We start from the raw sequence: 18,436 nt of genomic DNA, 5'->3' as shown, positions 1-18,436 counted from the left end.
GTCTGTTTTTTACTGCCATATTCTTCAGGCTGAAAAGCTTAGGGAAAAGGTCATGAGAGAGGGCAATTCATGCGGATTATCTACAGTAAGTGGCGTGAACCTTAGTTTAATGTCTTGCCTGAAAGTATCTATTACAGCAGTGTCCCCCATCAGGAGACAAGATCACATTTTGTTAAAACAGTAAAAAGATGTAGACGTTAAATATAATGAATATTTTAATGAACAGTTTTACATATAGTAAATTACATAAACAGTCCGTTTTGTAGTTTTTTTTTAAATAAATTCTTAATGTACAGCTGGTATATGCAAATGAAAATCAACTTCAAGTTTTATAACCTACCAGTTCTAAAACACACTTTATACAGATGACTAGAAATGCATGAATAAACATAGGCATTTTCTTCAAGTATATTTTCTCATCATATGCCTCCGTTTGACTTTTTTTTATTAGCTTTACAGTTATAAAAACTGTACATACATTGTTCAAAACTTCAACATGTTTTTTTTTATTTTATTTACATCCAGCTTGCAAATAGCCTCTAGCGGCTAGACTGTCATTCTGCGTGTGAACCAGTGGGAGAACAGGGGCAGTGGTATACTGTATCGGTGTGAAACAGTCAGCAAGCATGAAACAGCCTGACCAAAATCAGATGGGCAGAGACACAACCAACCTGCTCCAGTCGGTTCAAGACTCCACGTGTACCAAAACTAAATCTTGTTGCGGTGAGGATCTTTGCTGAACTGCAAGCTGGGTGCAAGCTGGGTTCATCCTTTGATTAGCATATCCACATATGACATATTAAAAACCGCACAGCATTTTCCTCCCAATATCTATCCTCACTTCAACCCACATAAGAACACTGGCATTGTAAAGCTTTTTGAGTCTGGTATAATTGGCACAGGACAGGAACAACCACTCGTGAACAGCAAAATGATTACCAACGCAGAATCGTGTCCCAAATGCACTTAAGAATAAATCCTCCTTTCTGGAAGAGGCTTGCAAAGAAACAGATGTGTGAGCTTACAGGACCAAGTTACCTCAGTCTAAAAGGGAAACAGCTGAAGTCATTCTCAACTTTAGAATTCATATTATATTATTTCCAACAAAGATTTTCTATACAACCTCAGAATGGCAGAACATTGGGGGGTGGCAGCGGGGTGGTTTCCAAACACATTCACACACATGCACGCACACACACAAAACACTTTCATTTGTGGCAGTTGACCTCAGGTCACAAACCTCTCCTTTACAAATTATGCAAAGCAAATTTTGCCAACCCTCCTCCCAGACAGCAGGACAAATTAAACATGTGGCCCTAGTGTAGTGCTGACATCTGTGGCTGTGGCACAAAATGTACATGTCAGTTACAGAACACTGTTTAATTCCAGCCTCTCTGCTGAGATCTCTCTCTTAGTCTACTGAGTTTACAGTACTGTGATCTGTAGTTCTCACTATAAGACAACCAAAGGATACAAACAGTTCTTCCTTGCATACATAAAACTATGGTGACTGATTTGTGGTGACATTAATATTATTTGATTATATATTACTATATTATATGATTACCCTTGGCTAATCTTGCGCCATCATACAGCTTTTTGTGGAGTTTCCTCATTCAATTGGATCTGCTACCAGAGTTCTAATTTCTCTTTGTCTCTTTGTTAATCTGTGTACAGGGCGTTTTTCTTTCCTAGCATTTCGTCCTTTGGAATTCCCAGTGACTTTGTCCTTTCGGGAGGCCATCCTTCCATGCTGGCACCCCCTCCTCTCCCTCGCTCTGGACTCAACAGGAAGCTCACGTCTCCTTCCTCTCTGACAGTCAATCACAGCAAACTCGGTCTGTGGGCGGGGCTGTGACAGAGTGACGGGGGAGGAGGGGAGTTGTGTCTGGCTGTAGGAGAGCGGGGCTCGCTGTGCCCCCCCGCCCCCCAACCCCCCCCCCAAACCCCCAACCCCCATCGCAAGCCCCAGGCCGCGGTGCCCGATCCAGCGGGCTCAGACGGAACACAGGGAGCTCATCTGCTGCACCTTGCCCAGGTCCGTCAGGAGCTGTTTGATCCTGTGCTTGAGCTGGGGCAGTCGGGCCAGGGGGTCCGGGGGCTCCAGCTCCCCAGTGAAGTCCAGCCAGCTCTCCAGCACTGATCACAGAAAGAGAGAAAGGGAGAGGCTTTACTACCTGACCACAGCGTTTCTGGAAGAAAGTTTTGAGATACAAAGCTTTACATTTTTTAAATTCTATATCATAGCACTGCTTTTAATTAAATCAATGTCAGTTTTAATGTTTAGAAAATGTAATTCAAAAATGTTTATCCTATTGTTAGCATTCTTATGTTTACTATTATCTCTTGCTATATTCTCCCATAATGTTAGGTCAGTGCACTACAGTGCCCCCTTGTGGTCTACCCAATTGTCTGGGACAAAAAAACTGAGGCACTCTCTCACATTGTCTGATGGAACAAGGTCAAAATTTGACACTCTTCCATTGAATACATTGCAACCCGTCTTCCAGCAACAATTTGGTATTCAGGACTTTTCACACCACAACACCAGCCTGGTTCGGCACAGTTTGGTGTGAACAGTCCTAGAAGTTAGGTATATGCAGGAAAAGAGACCGGTGAAACTGCGGCATTCAGGGCTGATGAATCATGCTACCATTTTCCAGGTACTGCAGAGAGCTGCACAAGTTCACTATATTCAAAATGCTTTACGTAAAGGCCTGGGTGTAATCTCAGCACAGCGTGACACTGCGGCAGTTCGTTACCGTCCAGCTCCTTTTCGATGAGGTCCATTCTGCTGGCCACCTGGTTCTGAATGTCCTCGATGTGGGTCAGCAGGTTGAGCTGCCACTGTAGGCAGTTCTTGGCCTGTTCAGCCGAGTCCGGTCGGGACTCACTCAGACAGCCAATAGTGATGGCAGTGCCCTCCTGTTGAAAAACAGGTGGTGTACAAATGCCCCTCTTTTATTTGGTTGATCCCATTATTAGTTTAAGTGAAACCATTACACTGAATTATTTCCAACCAGGCAGAACAGACCAAAACTTCAAGTGTAATAAAAAAGTCCCTTATACTGACATGGGTGTAACCTTGCTGGATCACTGTAGCAAAAGCTGGTCCACTTGACACAGACTGGCCCTCACCTCTTCCTCCTTGGGTACAAGTGCTGTGTGGGGGGTTGTCTCCGCCACAATCTCAGGCCCCTCCTCCAGCCTCACGCCATCCTCTCCATCTGAGCTCAGCAGATCGGCCACGGACCAGGGGTCCAGCCCCAGGCCTGGGGGCTTCTGGTAGCTGTGCTCGCTTGCGATGTAGGCCTCGGGGTTGGAGTTCTGGTTCAGAGGGTCAGCCAGGTGCTCCTGGAAGTGGATGCAGTCTGGAACTCCACCCATGGGCTGATCCTCGTCCGAGTTCACCCACGACCGCGCCCACAAGTGCAAGTCAGGGTTGTGTTTGTTCCTGTAGAAAATTACGTCAAGTCCCACACGTGAAATTAATCTGATGTTCGCTAAATACATATATACACACATCCATGAAAGCAAGCACATGTTCATCTGATATAGTCTTGTAAAACTGTTACAGTGTATTTCACAGAAACAATGTAAATGTAAGTTATATAGAATATAAGCACAAATACCAGCTTCATGAGTGCAGTTCCTACTTTATAAGCAGTAATATAAAGCTTCATAAAGCATCTATAAACAACTGCTGTATTGATGATGGCTGACAAAGATATTCAATGTAAGATATGAAACCATGCAACCATGCATGCAGAAAGTGGCAAATCACTTCATAGAAAATAAAAAAAAATGTCATGCCAGGCTATACATTATCATAAAGCACCTCAGTTGAATGAATGCTTTATTGCAGGTTCATGGCAAGTTGGAAAATCATGTATGATGGCGCTATGTATGCTCTATGAAGGCCTTGTGATATAAAGTGTGACCAAAAGCAGGCAGAAGTTGAGGGAAAGGGGAAAAATGTGATCAAAGCCAGACTCACTGCAGTATCTCCATCTTCAGCTGCAGCCCGTGGAGCACCTTTTTTACACTGTACACGTCGGCCAGCAGCTGGTGAGTGGAGACGATCTTCTTGGCGTTCTGGTGGGAGTAGTTCTCGGACAGGAACGACAAGCCGTACATGTGGCCCTTGTTCAACCAGTCTTTATCGTGGCGATACTTGGCACTCCACCTTTGCCCTGAGAATAAATTAAATGCATCTTTAAGCCACAAGCATTGCTGTTTGAGCCACAAATATTTATTTAAGTAAACAGTGTGTAATTAGTGAAAAGTGAATACATTTTAGAGAGTGAAATTTTACTTGTATGTTCAAATTCCTTGGCTTGAATTCATTTTAACAGCTGTTTGAGCTGCAATGCCATAGCTTAGTCAATGTTAACTAAATTCAAACACAAAATAATTTGATTAACGTTCATTTTTTGTGAGTGTCTATGATAATTCGTTGTGGTACCTTCCCCGTTTGTGTTTTTTTTTTCTTTTTTTTTGCATGATGTGACACCTCTCTGGTTCCTCACAGAGCCTTTGACATTGTAGGCTGCTGATGCCCAATGTCTGAGATGTATTTCTTTCACTGGTCTTAAGGCTATCTACTAGCATTCAGGCAGACTTTCATAGTGCCATATTAATGAAACCACATATACAGGCCATTGTGTGACAGTTTCAGCTGTTCCAGACTCAATGTGTGTGTGTGTGTGTGTGTGTGTGTGTGTGTGTGTGTGTGTGTGTGTGTGTGTGTGTGTGTGTGTGTGTGTGTGCGTGTGTGCGTGTTTGGGGGTCCCTCTCACTTGGTGGGTCCCTGCAGATGTAGCAGATGTACTGGTCAGGAATGCTGTCCTCCAACAGGCCCATACATACACTGTGCTGCCAGCACATACACTCTTCACACTGTCCCAGGAAAGTCGAAGAGAAAAGCACGTCGATTCAGTGGTGAATAACACAGAAAATGCCCCACACACAGCTCTGACTTGGGCACAGCTCCTTATCTCAGAATCAACTTCTTTACCACGTCAACTGTGTGGCAGGTCACTGCTCAGACAGGGGGTATGTATGTTTATACAGCAATGCAAAGCAAAATCCCTCTTGCTAAATAAAAAGCCAAAGCATCAATGCATATTCAAAAATAAGGACAGCATTCCCAGCTTTTACTGCACTACATCATCTGACACAAGAGGAGGGACGCTGGTGGAGCAGGTGCGTGTAAGCGCACCTGGATCATAAAGCCGTTCTCCTCGTCCATCTCGCAGATGCAGCGCACGATCTCGTTGGTGTCGTCGTCCTCCTCCTGGAAGTCGTCCATGGTGAGCGAGTCCAGGTCCTGGCCGTACTCCTCCCCGCTCAGCAGCAGGCTCTCTGTGGTGGAGTCCTCCAGGAAGTCGATGTCGGACAGATCTGGGGCCGTGAGGATTCAGGCAAAGGAAACACACCCCTCTCTTCAGACGTGCTTTACGGACTGTCACACATTCAGAGTAGTTTCAGTTCTCTTCAAATCATTTACCCTGAATTTCTCACCTGTTTTTTGGTTGTGATTAGATGAAACGGCCCTTGAAACAGCAGGGTCATTCACTCACTGTATGACTACCCCCAAGTTATACCAGTACCTTTGCTTCACCATTGAATGGCAAAAATGCCAGCAAACCATGCCAAAAAAATGACAAGTCCCTGGTCCTCAAAATGCCTGTTGTTATTTTTAGAAGCTTCAATCTATACCACACAAATGGTTTCCAATGCGAGAATGAATAGTTCATCTTGCCAAGATGTATCAAATCAGAATCACAAGGCAGAGTACAAAACTGATCTCAACTGACAGGTAGTGCTGCCCATATTGTGTAACAGCCCTGTGGTGCTGTTCAGAATTGCCAAGCCAGGTTTATATTACATTGTTTACAGCAGAGTTGGCTATCCACTGGTAGAAGATAATTTGCAGATAACAGGGCATCTTTCTTTGCAGCTATAGCCTTGCTCCTAAGTATAACTTAATTAAAAATCTGGCTCTGCATCTGGTGCCTTTTATTGTAGCAACTGTTCAACAGTAGCCGAGACTGGTTCCATTCACTGTGACATCACTGTTTATTTTCCAACAGCAAGCACAAGTCCAGGTGTTTGGAGAGGGTGTAGAGCGCAGTGTACTCACTCTCTCCAGTGAGGTCCACAGACAGGATGGCCCGGGGGTACTGAAAAGTGTTGTGCTTGGAGGAGCTACTGCCTCCATGTAGGGTGTAGGGGCTGCTGGAAGAGCACCTCTCCAGGAAGGCCAGGGACATGTCCTCCAAGTCCGAGTAACCTGGGAGGAGTGGAAGAAGCAGAGGTGAGGCAATCAGACTTCCGCAAGTTAAGTGGCACATCACATCAGTATCTCTCTTCATAACCACACTACATTGTACATTAGATTTTTTTGTTCTTTCACAACAGACCAGAGGGAGTGTGATAGTACAGAGGGTCATAATTTCTACACTACATACACTGACTGACTGACTGACTAATTGTGTGGGTATCTGGGGTGAGAAATGTTTTAGCTTACTGTGCTGTTTGGATTTCTTTTTCTTCTTTTTCTTTTTCTTTTGTTTAATTTTAAATGGGTCTTTTTCCTTTTTGTCTTTCCGTTCCTTGTCCTTGTCTTTCTTCTTCCCTGAAAATAATATACACAATATAAATAAAATCCAGTATTTTTTCAAAAAAATTATGTTACCAACACAATCACAGAAATGCTTCTCTTACCCATCAGTTGGCATTTGTCTTCCAGCTTGATCTTTTTCTCTGTCTTGATTAGTCCTGAAAAAAATGAGTTGAATGATTATAACATATAACAATGTATAACATTCAACAAAAAGAGCCTAAAGGCTGACCTTCTCAGAGGGCAGTTCGTAAGACCCTCGTGGTGGTCAAGCACAGTTACCATCACAACAGTTAGTTCCGTGGTGAGTGAAACTCACCTGGCTCCAGGTGTGGGTCTTTCTCGATGACTTTCTTCAGGATCTTATCGTGCAGACTCTCGAAGCTCCTGTCCCGGGACTGCAGCGGGAGCGGAAGCGGGATCTCTGTGCCCTCTGAACAGACCGATGCAGAGGAGCGCTTCTTCTTACCAAATTTCGGAGGTTTGGAGCAGCCCCCTGAACAGTCCAGAGACATGACATGGCCTGGAGGTGAAAGTGCTAGGAGAAGAGGGAGGAAGAAAAACAGCAGGATATCAGCTAACAAACTGTCTCTCATTTGGAAAATGAACTCATATACACATATACAAACTCAATGAACTCTGGAAAGTGAGCAATGATCCCTCTATAACCTGTATCTTTTCTAAAGTCAATTTCCATTTCAAAAGATGATTATTTTTTGTTGTGCAATCAGGGCTCACAATGTTGAAACTCTCCATTGGTAGTTTCACACTATAGATTTACAATAAAGTTAGTGGAAGAAATATGTATAAACAGCTCAATATGTATAAACTCTGCTAAGCATGCTCACTTTTGGAAAGCACTGCAAACGACCATCTATGCCAAAAAGCATTGTTTTATTTGCTTGTTGTGTTTGCTGCAAATGGGTAAAACCTCAGAATTTACCACCTAGCAAGAGTGATGGCCATCGGTGCAAAAACTCCAAAGTACTGTTTAATGTGAAAATTGGCAAATAAACATCAGGTGACAGAGAGAGCCCCAGAAAAGAGGAATGAAGATCGCCTCTGCGTACAGGAGGAGGTGGAGACAGTCCTCCGTCTCTTGCTGTCAGGGGTCTCGAGCAGGGTGCTACTGGGCACAGAGGCCGATGTGGCTCGGGTTCGCCCGGCCCGGTCAGGTGACCACATCTCTGACTCCACCTCTTTGTCTGCACTGTGGTAGTACTTGAGGTGGTAGTCCAGCAGCTTGGCCTTGCGGAAGGCCTTGGAGCAGCCCGGAATCTGACACTTGAACTTGTTGTGGTCAAGGTCAAAGAGGGGCTCCTTTGGAGATGTGGGGTCATCCGTCCTTTTGGTGTTAATTACTGAATGTGGGGAAAAAAAGAGGCTGTTAGTCACTGAGAGTATGTTAAGGTTGGTCTAATGGATCTCTACTTGGAACACCATGGATTAAGGTAATGCTCTAGGATCATTGTTAGGCTCAATGCTCAATCCTCAATGTAAGTACACTGCTCTAAAGCACAACTGTGAGATACAGTGTTTTCCCTTTCATCAGTTTCCAGTTTTTCAGCTCAATGCCTACTAATGGTAACCCTCACTGACTCTTTCCTAATATTATTGTTCTTTATGCTCCCGTGATATATATTGAATATTTTATCCCATATTAGCCTTGTAAGTTACTGTTGATAAACATGGAGCTCAAAAAAGACAAATTTAAGAAAAGTCTTTTAAATTTTGCATTGCAAATTTTTGCATTGTGCATTTTTACTTATTTCATTGTGGCTGACTTGTGCCATTTGGAAAATGCTTATTATATGTGTATAAATGTTTTTCAAGCAGGAGATTGTCAATGAATAAAGGATCCACTTCTTACTGCATGCATACTGCCCTCTTCACTCTTCTTGGCCCAGCACTCTTACAAAAACTGCATGTGAAGCATTCTGAACTGACAATGCAGCTTAAGCAATGGGATTAGCAAAAAACAAGATAAAGGCTTTCCACAGGGAGGAAGTGATAGCGCGGCACATACTGGGCTCCCTGGCGTGTTTGTTGGGTTTGGGAGTCCTGGCTGGGATCTTCACACCTGCAGCTGCATTGAGAGGGGAGAAAAGAAGTCAGTCAGTGACACTGACTAGGGCAGGCCATGAATTAATCACCAAATTTACACACACACACACACACACACATATGTGCAAGTCACTGGTGATAAGGGTGTGTGCTAAAGGGTGGTAAGGGCTGATAATCATGTGCGCTGAACCACTGAATAATGCAAAAATGGGAATGAATAATTCACTACCGAAGCTGTGACAAATTACAATCTTCTGACAAAAAGTAAATAATTACACTGGCATTCGCAAAAATTAAGTATTCACAAAATTTTTTGCATGCTGCAATGTGATGTAAATTTGGAAAAGGTACATGTGTTCATTCTTTAAATTGATCCTTATTTTCAGACTATAGCCCACAACCTGAAGAAGACACTCTTGGTCCCCCTTTCCCCCATGTTTACCTGCAGCCAGTGGGGGTGATTTCTCCCCAGCGCCCATCTGGTTGGATGAGGCAGTGTCAGTCTGTTTGCCTCTCTCTGCGATTGGAGGCTGAGGCAGTGGGAGTGGCGATGCTGGTGGAATACATGCACTGAGGTGATGGGGTGGTGACTCACACTTCTCCACAACATGTTGAACTGGAGAGAGAATGCAGGAATCACTTTCCACACAGTATAAAAGAGGACAAGCAAAAGAGCCATACAACAAATCCTATTATTATCACTCACACTATTTATGTGCTTTGCTTTTTAGTATTTAATATTTATACAATCACATATTTGCTGAACCAAACCAGGAAAAGAACTCAGGCCAAGGGTTCAACAGCAGTGCTTTCCCCTGTACTGGAATCTGTAGCCTGGCTAAACGCTGTCTTGATAGAGTACCCCGTTAGCTAGCTGACTTACAATAGATTTCTGAAGAGATACACATTCTGAAGGGATACACATGTTTGTCTCTGTTGTTTAACTAGCAGTGCTACATTAGCTTGGATGACAGAATCACTAAAATGTACTAGCTTGCATTGAGCTGGTCAGGGTCAATTGCACAAATGGGAAAACAAGGTTTTAGTTCAATGCTCTGAAAAGGAATTTCAGGGTGTTCTCATTAACATGATAATTGTAAGGTACAGTACTGATCATTTAATGTATTTCTAAGCAGACTTGAAAAGGTTTTCCAGAAGTACAAATCTATTTGAACTTCAGGGCACATTTAGCTTGACCAACCACACACAATTATCAAGGCAATTATAACTTCACAAGCTGTTATATAAATTATACAAATACTTGATAGATCAAGCCAAACACTTTTATATTTTCTCAAAGCATCACACTGGGTGTAATCAATGGCAATTCGCCACTCTGACACAGGAAAGAGAATAATGTGGTGCTACCCTATTGGCAAGTGAGCAGTGAATGCTTCATTTGTGATATTGGATTACTGAAGGAAAATGAAAGTATTGGGGTGCAGTTTAACATTATGAAAGTGTGCACTGAGGATCTTGGCCCAAGGGCAGACTGACCCTCAGATGCAGCCGGGTTCGAATATGGTGATTTCCCTTCAGAGGGGAGCGGGCTGGTGCACGCAGGGTCTAGGAGGGACTCTGGGGTGAAGGTGGCCAGGCGCTGAGAGCGTCTTCGGCGATGGTTTTGCTCGGACGTCCTGGGGGAGCTGGGGGGCGCTGTCACAGCCAGTGCTGCACATGAGAGCAAGCACACGACTCATTTCCGAATATGCTTTCCATCGGGCAAAATGAAGGTAGAAATCATTTAATTTTAAAGTGTCTACATACTATAGGAGAGGTCACAGAGGCATACACTACACCCAGTGCTATTTTACAGATCATTATTTTATCAGTTCTTAAAAGACATCTGAGCAGGTCTCCTGTCTATACTCTGTAATATGTACTGTATTTCCATCAGCCTAAGTGGTCTTACGTAGCCGGGTATAGAGTACTGTTCCACCCACCAGTCTGGGTAATGTCAGGAGAGCTGGGCATGGGGACTGGGGCAGCTGTGGATTCTGTGGCCAACAGTGTGACCCCTCCTACGGGCGGGACAGAGGAGCAGGGTCTGGGCTGTTTCTGGCTGCTGTGGCTCTCCCCCTGGTCCGGTTTCGGCCGCCTGTTTCCCAGCCTGCTGTGAGACCCAGCGAAGGAGGGGGCCCGTCTCTGAGCAGACGGGGTCTGGATGGGGTCATATGGGGTGCCTTGCTCCTCACTCCCCACCAAAGGCCCCTGAGTACATTCAGAATAATGTGGTGGCCACAGTTACATGACATTGGACAATTATTACCTGACAAAATAAATCTTACGATTTTTAATTCAGTGCACTCTGTTTATAGATAACACTGACAAAACAATAAACCGCATATAAAGATCAAAAACACAGGAAGAGAATAATTTCTTAAATGCTACTGGAATACTTCACTCGTAAGAATCAAGCAATCTGCTCATAAGAACACTCATACGTGATATGACACACAGTGGAGTTCAATGGCATATAATTAAAAAAGGCCATTTACTGTAGAATCTGAATAAAGTCTAATTCAAATTTGTATCTCGTACTGAACACGTTAATGTTTAAACAATTGATCAATGCTTAATTAATGGGATGTTAATATACAGTAGTGTTACAACCTTTATTAATTGTAACACTACTGTATATTAAGGTCCCATTAATATACTATCCACAAAGTCAGTTCAACTTCTTTGATTGTTTAAGTGATTTAGCAGAGGAAACCTGTATCAGACATGAATGAGTACTGTTTAAGTGATTCAGCAGAGGTAAAGAGTAACAGCTATGAATGTGTACCTCGTCAGATGTCGCAGGGGGGTCAGGCTGCTCTTCCTTGCAGTTGCCCTCATCTTCATTTGTTGCTTTTGATACTAATTCTGAAATTTGCAACACAGATACTTTACATTGTCATTTTATAAGAATCTCCAGTCAAAGCAGCAGCAGATGCACTTGAATGGAACATGGTACCTGTATTCTTGCTGAGGCGCGCTTTCTTAGCACTGAACGAGCTTCCCGGTTTAGTCGATTTCTTCCTTTTCGTTTTCGCCATTTCAAGCTGTTCTGGCGACGGCTTTTTCTCATCTTCAATGAATGATTCCACAGCACCTTAACACACATGGGAGAGGAGAGGATTGCAAGACCAAAACATTCGAGAAACAAGTTCATAAAAACAAGATCAGTTCACCTTTAAACGCCACACAGCGGCCACTGGCAGCTGCCATCCAGGGGGGCCTGTCAAACTGTCGTTTCACATGGTCACTCAGAAATTCTTGGTAATGGATACCATGCTTGGGGGAGGGGGGGGGGGGGGGGGCACATGAAATTTTAGTTGGAACTGGGACTTGCTGTTGTCAGCTTTGGGGCAGCATTTATAGCTCAGATGATCAACTATCCCATGTTTCCTGTGAGTTTAAACACTGATATACTGTACTTATTGCGCTCCTCTGTGGCTGGGAGGGCCAGAGGTTTTAGTGGAAGAACAAGGACACTTACACGCTTATTGCACTCAGCTGGGGTCTAATGTGGAGAAAATGCAAAGCACAATATTTTTGGCTATGGCCCATATTTGTTATTTGGACAGAACCCAAATCTCCCTTCTGTTCTAACTGATAGCCCACTGGCTTTAGAGGGCACCACAGTGAGCACATGGGTGGGACAACACATTTCAGCTTTGCATGCAGCACAGACAGCATTCACAGAAGCAGAACACTCAGAAGCAGAATGTGACATTCCCCTCCGGAAGCAGCAGAGGCGTGAAACCAGTGACAAGGTGGGCAGTGAGAACAGTGCAGGGTGACTGGCACAGCTCTGGCGCTGGCATTGGTCAAGACAATCTCTCAGGGCATGTCTGAATATACGACACTAGAACCCACAGAGCTAATATACAACTCTGTGACGTTTGCAAATAGCGCTGACACATCTGAAAACTGAAACTGAAAGAGCAAATGCAAACTGACTCAAAGTGATACTGAACTGACCGACACACGAACAGAGAAGGTAGCCGAGGCCACTGACGATAATATTGACAACACTGCTTTAGATGTGGGGGGAGAAGAAGGCATCAAACGGCAGTGTAGCATAGTGGTTAAGGAGCAGGACTCATAAGCGAAAGGTTGCCGGTTCAATCCCCGCTGGGACACTGCTGCTGTACCCTTGGGCAAGGTACTTAACCCGCAATTGCCTCAGTAAATATCCAGCTGTATAAATGGATAACATTGTAAAGAACTGTAACCTATGTAAGTCGCTTTGGATAAAAGCATCTGCCAAATGAATAAATGTAAATCAAACAGCAAATGGTAAGTCCAAGCAATGCAGATTTGCAGCTGAAAGCAGGACAAACTGTAATCTATACTGATGAAGACAGAGGAGTTGTGCACACTGCTAAAATTTTTGGCTGTGCAGGACAATCTACAAAATTCTGAGACAAAATTCAGCTTCTAGATCAACACTGCCTACTGACCTCTCACATCTTGACAATCTTCACATGGAAACATTAAACTTAAGCATTAATCCTCACCCTAACCCTATGAATTTCCGTCCATTATACACAATGTATCGTTTGATTTTGCAGAGATGGTTGACCTTTACAACTGGAGGGATATTGCACTGTACGCAGACAGAAAAAACAGGCAAAAGTGTGTCACCATGAGACGGTTTGTGCCGTGAAAGAGCCCCGGTGTGAACAGTTCTGAAAGCATAGCCAGCTGCATGAGCTTTTGATGTAAAACAGCTTCCCAAAGTTTCACCCACCTGTGCCTCAGAGTCTCAGACTGCTCTTGGCTATGATCAGAATAACTAGAGAAACACTGCGGACATGAAATCATCATTGCTGCAAGGAGCAGAACTGTCATAAGGTATCTACAGCCACCCTCCTTCAGAGGCAAATAGTGCCAAAAATGGTGTGGAAACATAACAAATGTTGATGCACCAATCTATTGGTACAAATGAGTGAAAGAGACCATGCAGAGTGGCAAGGTGTCCCAGGTGTATCCTGCTGTGTCCTACTGGACAGGTTAGTATTTAAGGTATATTAGATATACTATATGATTTCATTTGGGGAGGATCACATGAATTTGAAAAATCTGCGAATTCACAAAAATACAAGCCTACTGGTTGCTGAGAAGCTGACAAATTTTGCTGTGCTGGGATGGATTCTCACCAACATTAATGGCACAATAAAGATGCAGTAACAGAGCTAGATCAAAGGCCTTCATCCTGTTCACCTGGAACCATTAAGAGCTTTACAACGTGTGTCTCAGACTGCATGTGTTGTTTGATGCGTGCCATTTGGCCTCTTACATCAACCTGCCTGTTGCAGAACATACATTAAGGGAAAAAAATGTTGGCTGAAACTGATCGATTTCGAACACTTGTTGCACTTGATCATCGTTAGTTTCAACACTTGAAGCTAGCTGAAGAGGAATTCTCTTCAGGAGAAAGGAGGGCCCTGTGTATTACCTGATTCCTCTTCAGCCTCCGTGTCCTCATCAGCTTCGTCGTCCGAAGCCCCTGCCCTCCTGGCCTCCTTGTCCTTGTTGCTGTTGGCACTGGTTCGAGGTCTGCAGGCTCCTTTGCTTTTAGCAGCAGCCGTGGCTGCTTTGACCAAGGCAATCCAGTCCTGGGAAAACAAAGGGCATTCCTGGGTCAAACAAGGAACGGCACTGCATGCATAATAACTATAGAGAGAAGAAAAAAAAACATACGATTAAGGAGTATGTTAGGAGGATATGCATGCAATTATGTCTTCTCAAAACATTATTTCAACCCACTGTATTGAAAAACAAGTCAGTTACCTGTCCTTTAGCATCTTCTGGCATAGATTTGATATGCATTCTTTTCACACAGCGAATAACACCATCGTAGAATTGCACTGTGTAAGTACCTGGAAAGTGATATTAAGAGAGTGAGAGAGTATGTTTAGCATTCTTTTGCAAAAAGGCTATACATTGGAGGTAACAGCAGTGAGCCCATCTCCCCTCCGTATAAAATAGTTCTTCTAACAGAAATTGAAACAAGTCATTATTCATATTATAAATACTCCCTGACTACAATATTCTACACATAGGCTAGTTCTCCATTGCTTGCCTTAAATCCATTCTCAGTAGGTTCACACAAAGCCACGATACACACCTTCTTTGTTTACAGTTTCAATCTTAGCAGGGTAGTAACGGCAATCTGTCCATCGAGCCAGCACTTCCTCCCCATCCTTCAAGTCCTGCATGGAAAAAGCAGAAACACAAAAATCTTACAGTCAAGAATCTAACTGACCATAACAAGCAGGTGCCTCTGGCGCAGGAGCACTGCATACAGTACATGTGTTTTGACATTGGGGCACCACATTTGTCATGTTCTTGACTCTGCTGTTCAGTACACATGTCCATAGGGATTCTTTAATTCACATGTTTTTGAATGTGTTTGAATTTTGTATAGTGGGTCACCTATGTTACCAACAATTCTCCCACTAAAAAACCTGTTGATGCTATGTCAGTTTATTCCAGAATTCAAATTATTAACACAATAAACTACCACTTTGCTATTTATGAAAACCAGTCCCCACTCTAAAGTCATTTAATCAGCATGGATTTCTTATATATTGTTTGTTACAGAGATAGGATGTATCCTAGAAACCTGGAAACCTGATGCACATGACCACTCAAGCTTTCACTGGGAGTACATCAAGTATGTTGTACCTGTGGTATTACTCAATTGTACCAGTAATAACTATCTGGTACAAGTGAGTCATTTTGATTCTATATATCTGGACATGTTTTTAGTACCCCCCAAAACAAAAGTAAACCTTTTCACCAATCAGTTTCATAGATTATTATGTATAATGCAGAATCTCTACACTGTATTATGACCAGATGTGCATAACACAATTATAATAACAGTCATGAAACAATGATCCTTTCATGCATGTTAGGTTAAATGGGCATTAGGCAGCAATGTAGCAAAGTGGTTATGGACCCTGACTTGTGATTCGGAGCTGCAGGTTCAAATACCAAGTAGGGCACTGCTGCACCCTTGGGCAAGGTGCTTAACCTGCAGTGCTTCATTAACACTTCAGCTTTACAAATGCATATGCAACATGTAAGACATGTAAGTGGCCCTGGACACCTGAAAAACAAATAATGTCCCATAACACTGGTGAGCTTATCAGTTAATGCAGCCAAATCACTACAAATGTTTCAGAGCGATGGAAGTATATTACTTGTCTTGACTGTGGTAACTCTGTTTGGTCCTCTGTGCTCTCCGTACATCCAGGAGGCTCACGAAAGCGAGATGATCTCATCTCGCCGAGTCTCTCCTGGCAGAAACGTTTATGAGATATACATGAACAATTAGTTAATTCCTTCAAGGAACAAATTCAAAAGTGAATTATTTGAACAGCATTCATTTTAAATCAAAACAATATGTGAAGCATCTGCTGTTCCTTGAACATGAATGTATTCTGGGCATGCCTTATCCTATAACATGACAGTTTTTTTCCAAAGGAGTTTTGCCATCTGTAATACTCTCAATGCAGGTTTTCTTTTCTTTTTGGTGTATATGTTATTTAGCTATGTAGGCATGTGGAATTGGGGGGGTCCAAGGGAGGGGAAAAACGAAGACCTACAGCCATCTCGTCTTCATCCTTTAGTCCCTCTTTGCGCAGAGCCGGCCTCTCCAATGGACGAAGTCTGTTGCTGTCCCAGAAGATCCACTCGTCGTAGCGATGGCTCCAACGGTCAAAATGAACAAGCATCTTCCCCTCATCATAGTCGATCTTCTCGATACGAGAGGGGTACCTGTTTAAATTAAACATTTAAATATTCACTGGACAGTAACAAATGATGAGGTGACAATCATCTTAGAATAACCGATGGAAAATGTAAAAATGAAGGGGGCGTGGGGGAGAAAACTCAAAGCAGTCAAGTTTTTTCTTTCACCATTTCTGTAGGTAATCTTGAGCTTCCACCCTGGCGCCAACTTCAAATGTGATTCCTGGACGATTTGGGGGCTTCTTGCTCATCTTCACCCGTCACCCTGCCTGCCTTTCAAGACTGCTGCTTTCTATGGCTGTGAGGGGGAAAAACACATACAACCCAGGCCAAATTACCTATTTTATGTTCATCAAAACAACAAAACTAAGCCTTTACTAACATTAAAATTAAATGACATTGACTATGTCATTTAATTTTAATCAGTGTAATAACCAGTCTTCGTGACAACTGACAGATACATGACAACTGACACAAGCTTTCCTCGCTTAATATTAAGGATTGCAATATCATTAAGGAACATTATATTAAACCCTTCACTGGAGTCTAATTTATTCAACCTTGCTGAACGTAAACTTCATGGCTATCTAGCTAGCTAGCTCCAAGTGCCAGTTAATTAAGACTGATGGGTTGTGAAGTGTATAGCTTCAACACCACTGGCTATCGTTAACCGACTACTGACATGTCTCGCCAGCGAACTAGCAAGCTAGTTCCTGAGCAGATTACCTGACCAGCAACTGCAGCTTTCTCCTCATTTACCTATCCAATCGTCTCGCTTGACATTTGAAAAAAATAGCCTGCTAGCGAAGTCCGAAGCTAGCTAGGTATCCACCTAGCCAATATTCTTGGTGTAGCTAACTACAAACGTTATATTGGCCAGAATTTACAGCGTAAATTAGCAGTTTACTTGCTAGATAGTGCGCTAGTTTGTCACCAATGTGCAGAAAGTTTGTTTTTATTTCAGCTTTCTTATGCATTCGCTAGTTTGCAAACACTTCAATTCGAATTCTTAGTTAGCTTGCTAGCAAGTTAGGTTTGCCATTTAGCTAGCTAGTGCCTTTTCTCACAGGTTGCTAACTAGCTGTCTGTCTAGCTAGCTACATAGCCTGATAGCTGTTACATTAAGATGAAAAGAAGCAGTAACGAGAAATAAACAGTTCGATGCATTCCAATAATACAGCTAGCTGGTTCATGGGCCCAATCGTACAGCTAGCTAGCTAGTATGCAATCAGCCAGCTACTTGGCTTGTAGCTAGCTTTTAGAAACTCAACTTAGCTAGCCACATAGCTAGATGGCTAGCTGGTTGGCCAGAAAGCAATTAACAGTAAGCACAGTCAGCAGTCAGAACCAAACGTTTGTATTGTGCGTGGAGTGTGTTCCATAAGATAAACAGTAAGTTGTTTTACCTTTGCAAACACATTAAAGAATGTTGCTATTTATAAAACTCTGCCTTCTTTCCATTCTTCTGCTCTCTGATACTTTAACCCTCTCCCCCTAACCCAAACACAGAGGCGTCAGCAGCACGTAACTACGTAACCTCTGTAAGTTGAAGCCACTCACAGAGGAGACATTATTATCACGTGATAATGGAGAGCTCTGACTTCAAACCCTCTCCGTGTTACATTAACTACAATACATACCAATGGAAGCCTCCAACCAGGTGGTTACAATAATATTTTCTTGTTGGACATCTATATTTACAGTCACTCACTTTCATTCCACTTGTCTGTTAAATGTGTAGGGTCCTTTCTCAGCTCCATAACATTATTAGCAGCTGTGGTTTCTTATTCACAAACTGCCTTTATCTACTTTTGAAGGGCGATTCAAAGATGTAATTATGTGTGGGGGTCAATCATGTGTAGACTGTAATAATGGTTTGTCTATCATCCCAAAATATTAGCTTGTCAAACTTCTAGCTAACAGGAACACTACAATACCTTAATTTAAAATAGCTCACAAAAACAAACTTCGTGATAAAAAGCACTTAGGTAATTG

The 18,436-nt window shown here is 43.0% G+C and overlaps 2 protein-coding genes across 3 annotated transcripts in view; both read right to left on the bottom strand.

Annotated features, from left to right (window-relative positions):
• The window catches only part of tg (thyroglobulin), a 52,838-nt gene extending 50,345 nt beyond the window's left edge, over positions 1-2,493 (bottom strand). The window contains exon 1 of the mRNA XM_036538008.1: positions 2,477-2,493. Coding sequence (XP_036393901.1) covers positions 2,477-2,493 — 17 coding nt within the window. The remainder of the gene's footprint in view (positions 1-2,476) is intronic.
• Positions 1,997-18,363, bottom strand: phf20l1 (PHD finger protein 20 like 1). Of its 2 annotated transcripts, XM_036538009.1 has the most exons (24): positions 17,848-18,363; positions 16,610-16,739; positions 16,297-16,468; positions 15,892-15,987; positions 14,811-14,895; positions 14,474-14,562; positions 14,139-14,298; positions 11,649-11,786; positions 11,478-11,557; positions 10,633-10,900; positions 10,187-10,360; positions 9,132-9,305; positions 8,652-8,711; positions 7,696-7,986; positions 6,945-7,163; positions 6,730-6,783; positions 6,533-6,640; positions 6,146-6,295; positions 5,222-5,403; positions 4,800-4,899; positions 3,998-4,193; positions 3,139-3,454; positions 2,763-2,925; positions 1,997-2,139 (listed from the first exon to the last, which is right to left on the bottom strand). In XM_036538009.1, the coding sequence occupies exons 2-24, from the start codon at positions 16,690-16,692 to the stop codon at positions 1,997-1,999; spliced, it is 3,501 nt and encodes a 1,166-aa protein (XP_036393902.1). In that variant the 5' UTR covers positions 16,693-16,739; positions 17,848-18,363. The 2 variants fall into 2 exon arrangements, with proteins under 2 accessions (XP_036393902.1, XP_036393903.1); XM_036538010.1 differs by lacking the exon at positions 15,892-15,987.
• Between the last annotated feature and the right edge of the window lie 73 nt (positions 18,364-18,436).

The sequence above is a fragment of the Megalops cyprinoides genome, chromosome 10 (genome assembly GCF_013368585.1).
Source record: "Megalops cyprinoides isolate fMegCyp1 chromosome 10, fMegCyp1.pri, whole genome shotgun sequence".
In the NCBI taxonomy this organism is placed as follows: Eukaryota; Metazoa; Chordata; class Actinopteri; order Elopiformes; family Megalopidae; genus Megalops; species Megalops cyprinoides.
This window is presented reverse-complemented; position numbering and strand designations above follow the sequence as displayed.

What these genes read in the sequence shown, in the direction of transcription:
- phf20l1 (XM_036538009.1), bottom strand. Translation starts at nt 16,692, where the DNA reads ATGAGCAAGAAGCCCCCAAATCGTCCAGGAATCACATTTGAAGTTGGC. An exon ending in CAGAAGATGCTAAAGGACAG is followed by an intron (nt 14,299 to 14,473) that starts GTAACTGACTTG and finishes TTGTTTTCCCAG; the next exon opens with GACTGGATTGCCTTGGTCAA. An exon ending in GGAGGCTGAAGAGGAATCAG is followed by an intron (nt 11,787 to 14,138) that starts GTAATACACAGG and finishes ATGTGTGTTAAG; the next exon opens with GTGCTGTGGAATCATTCATT.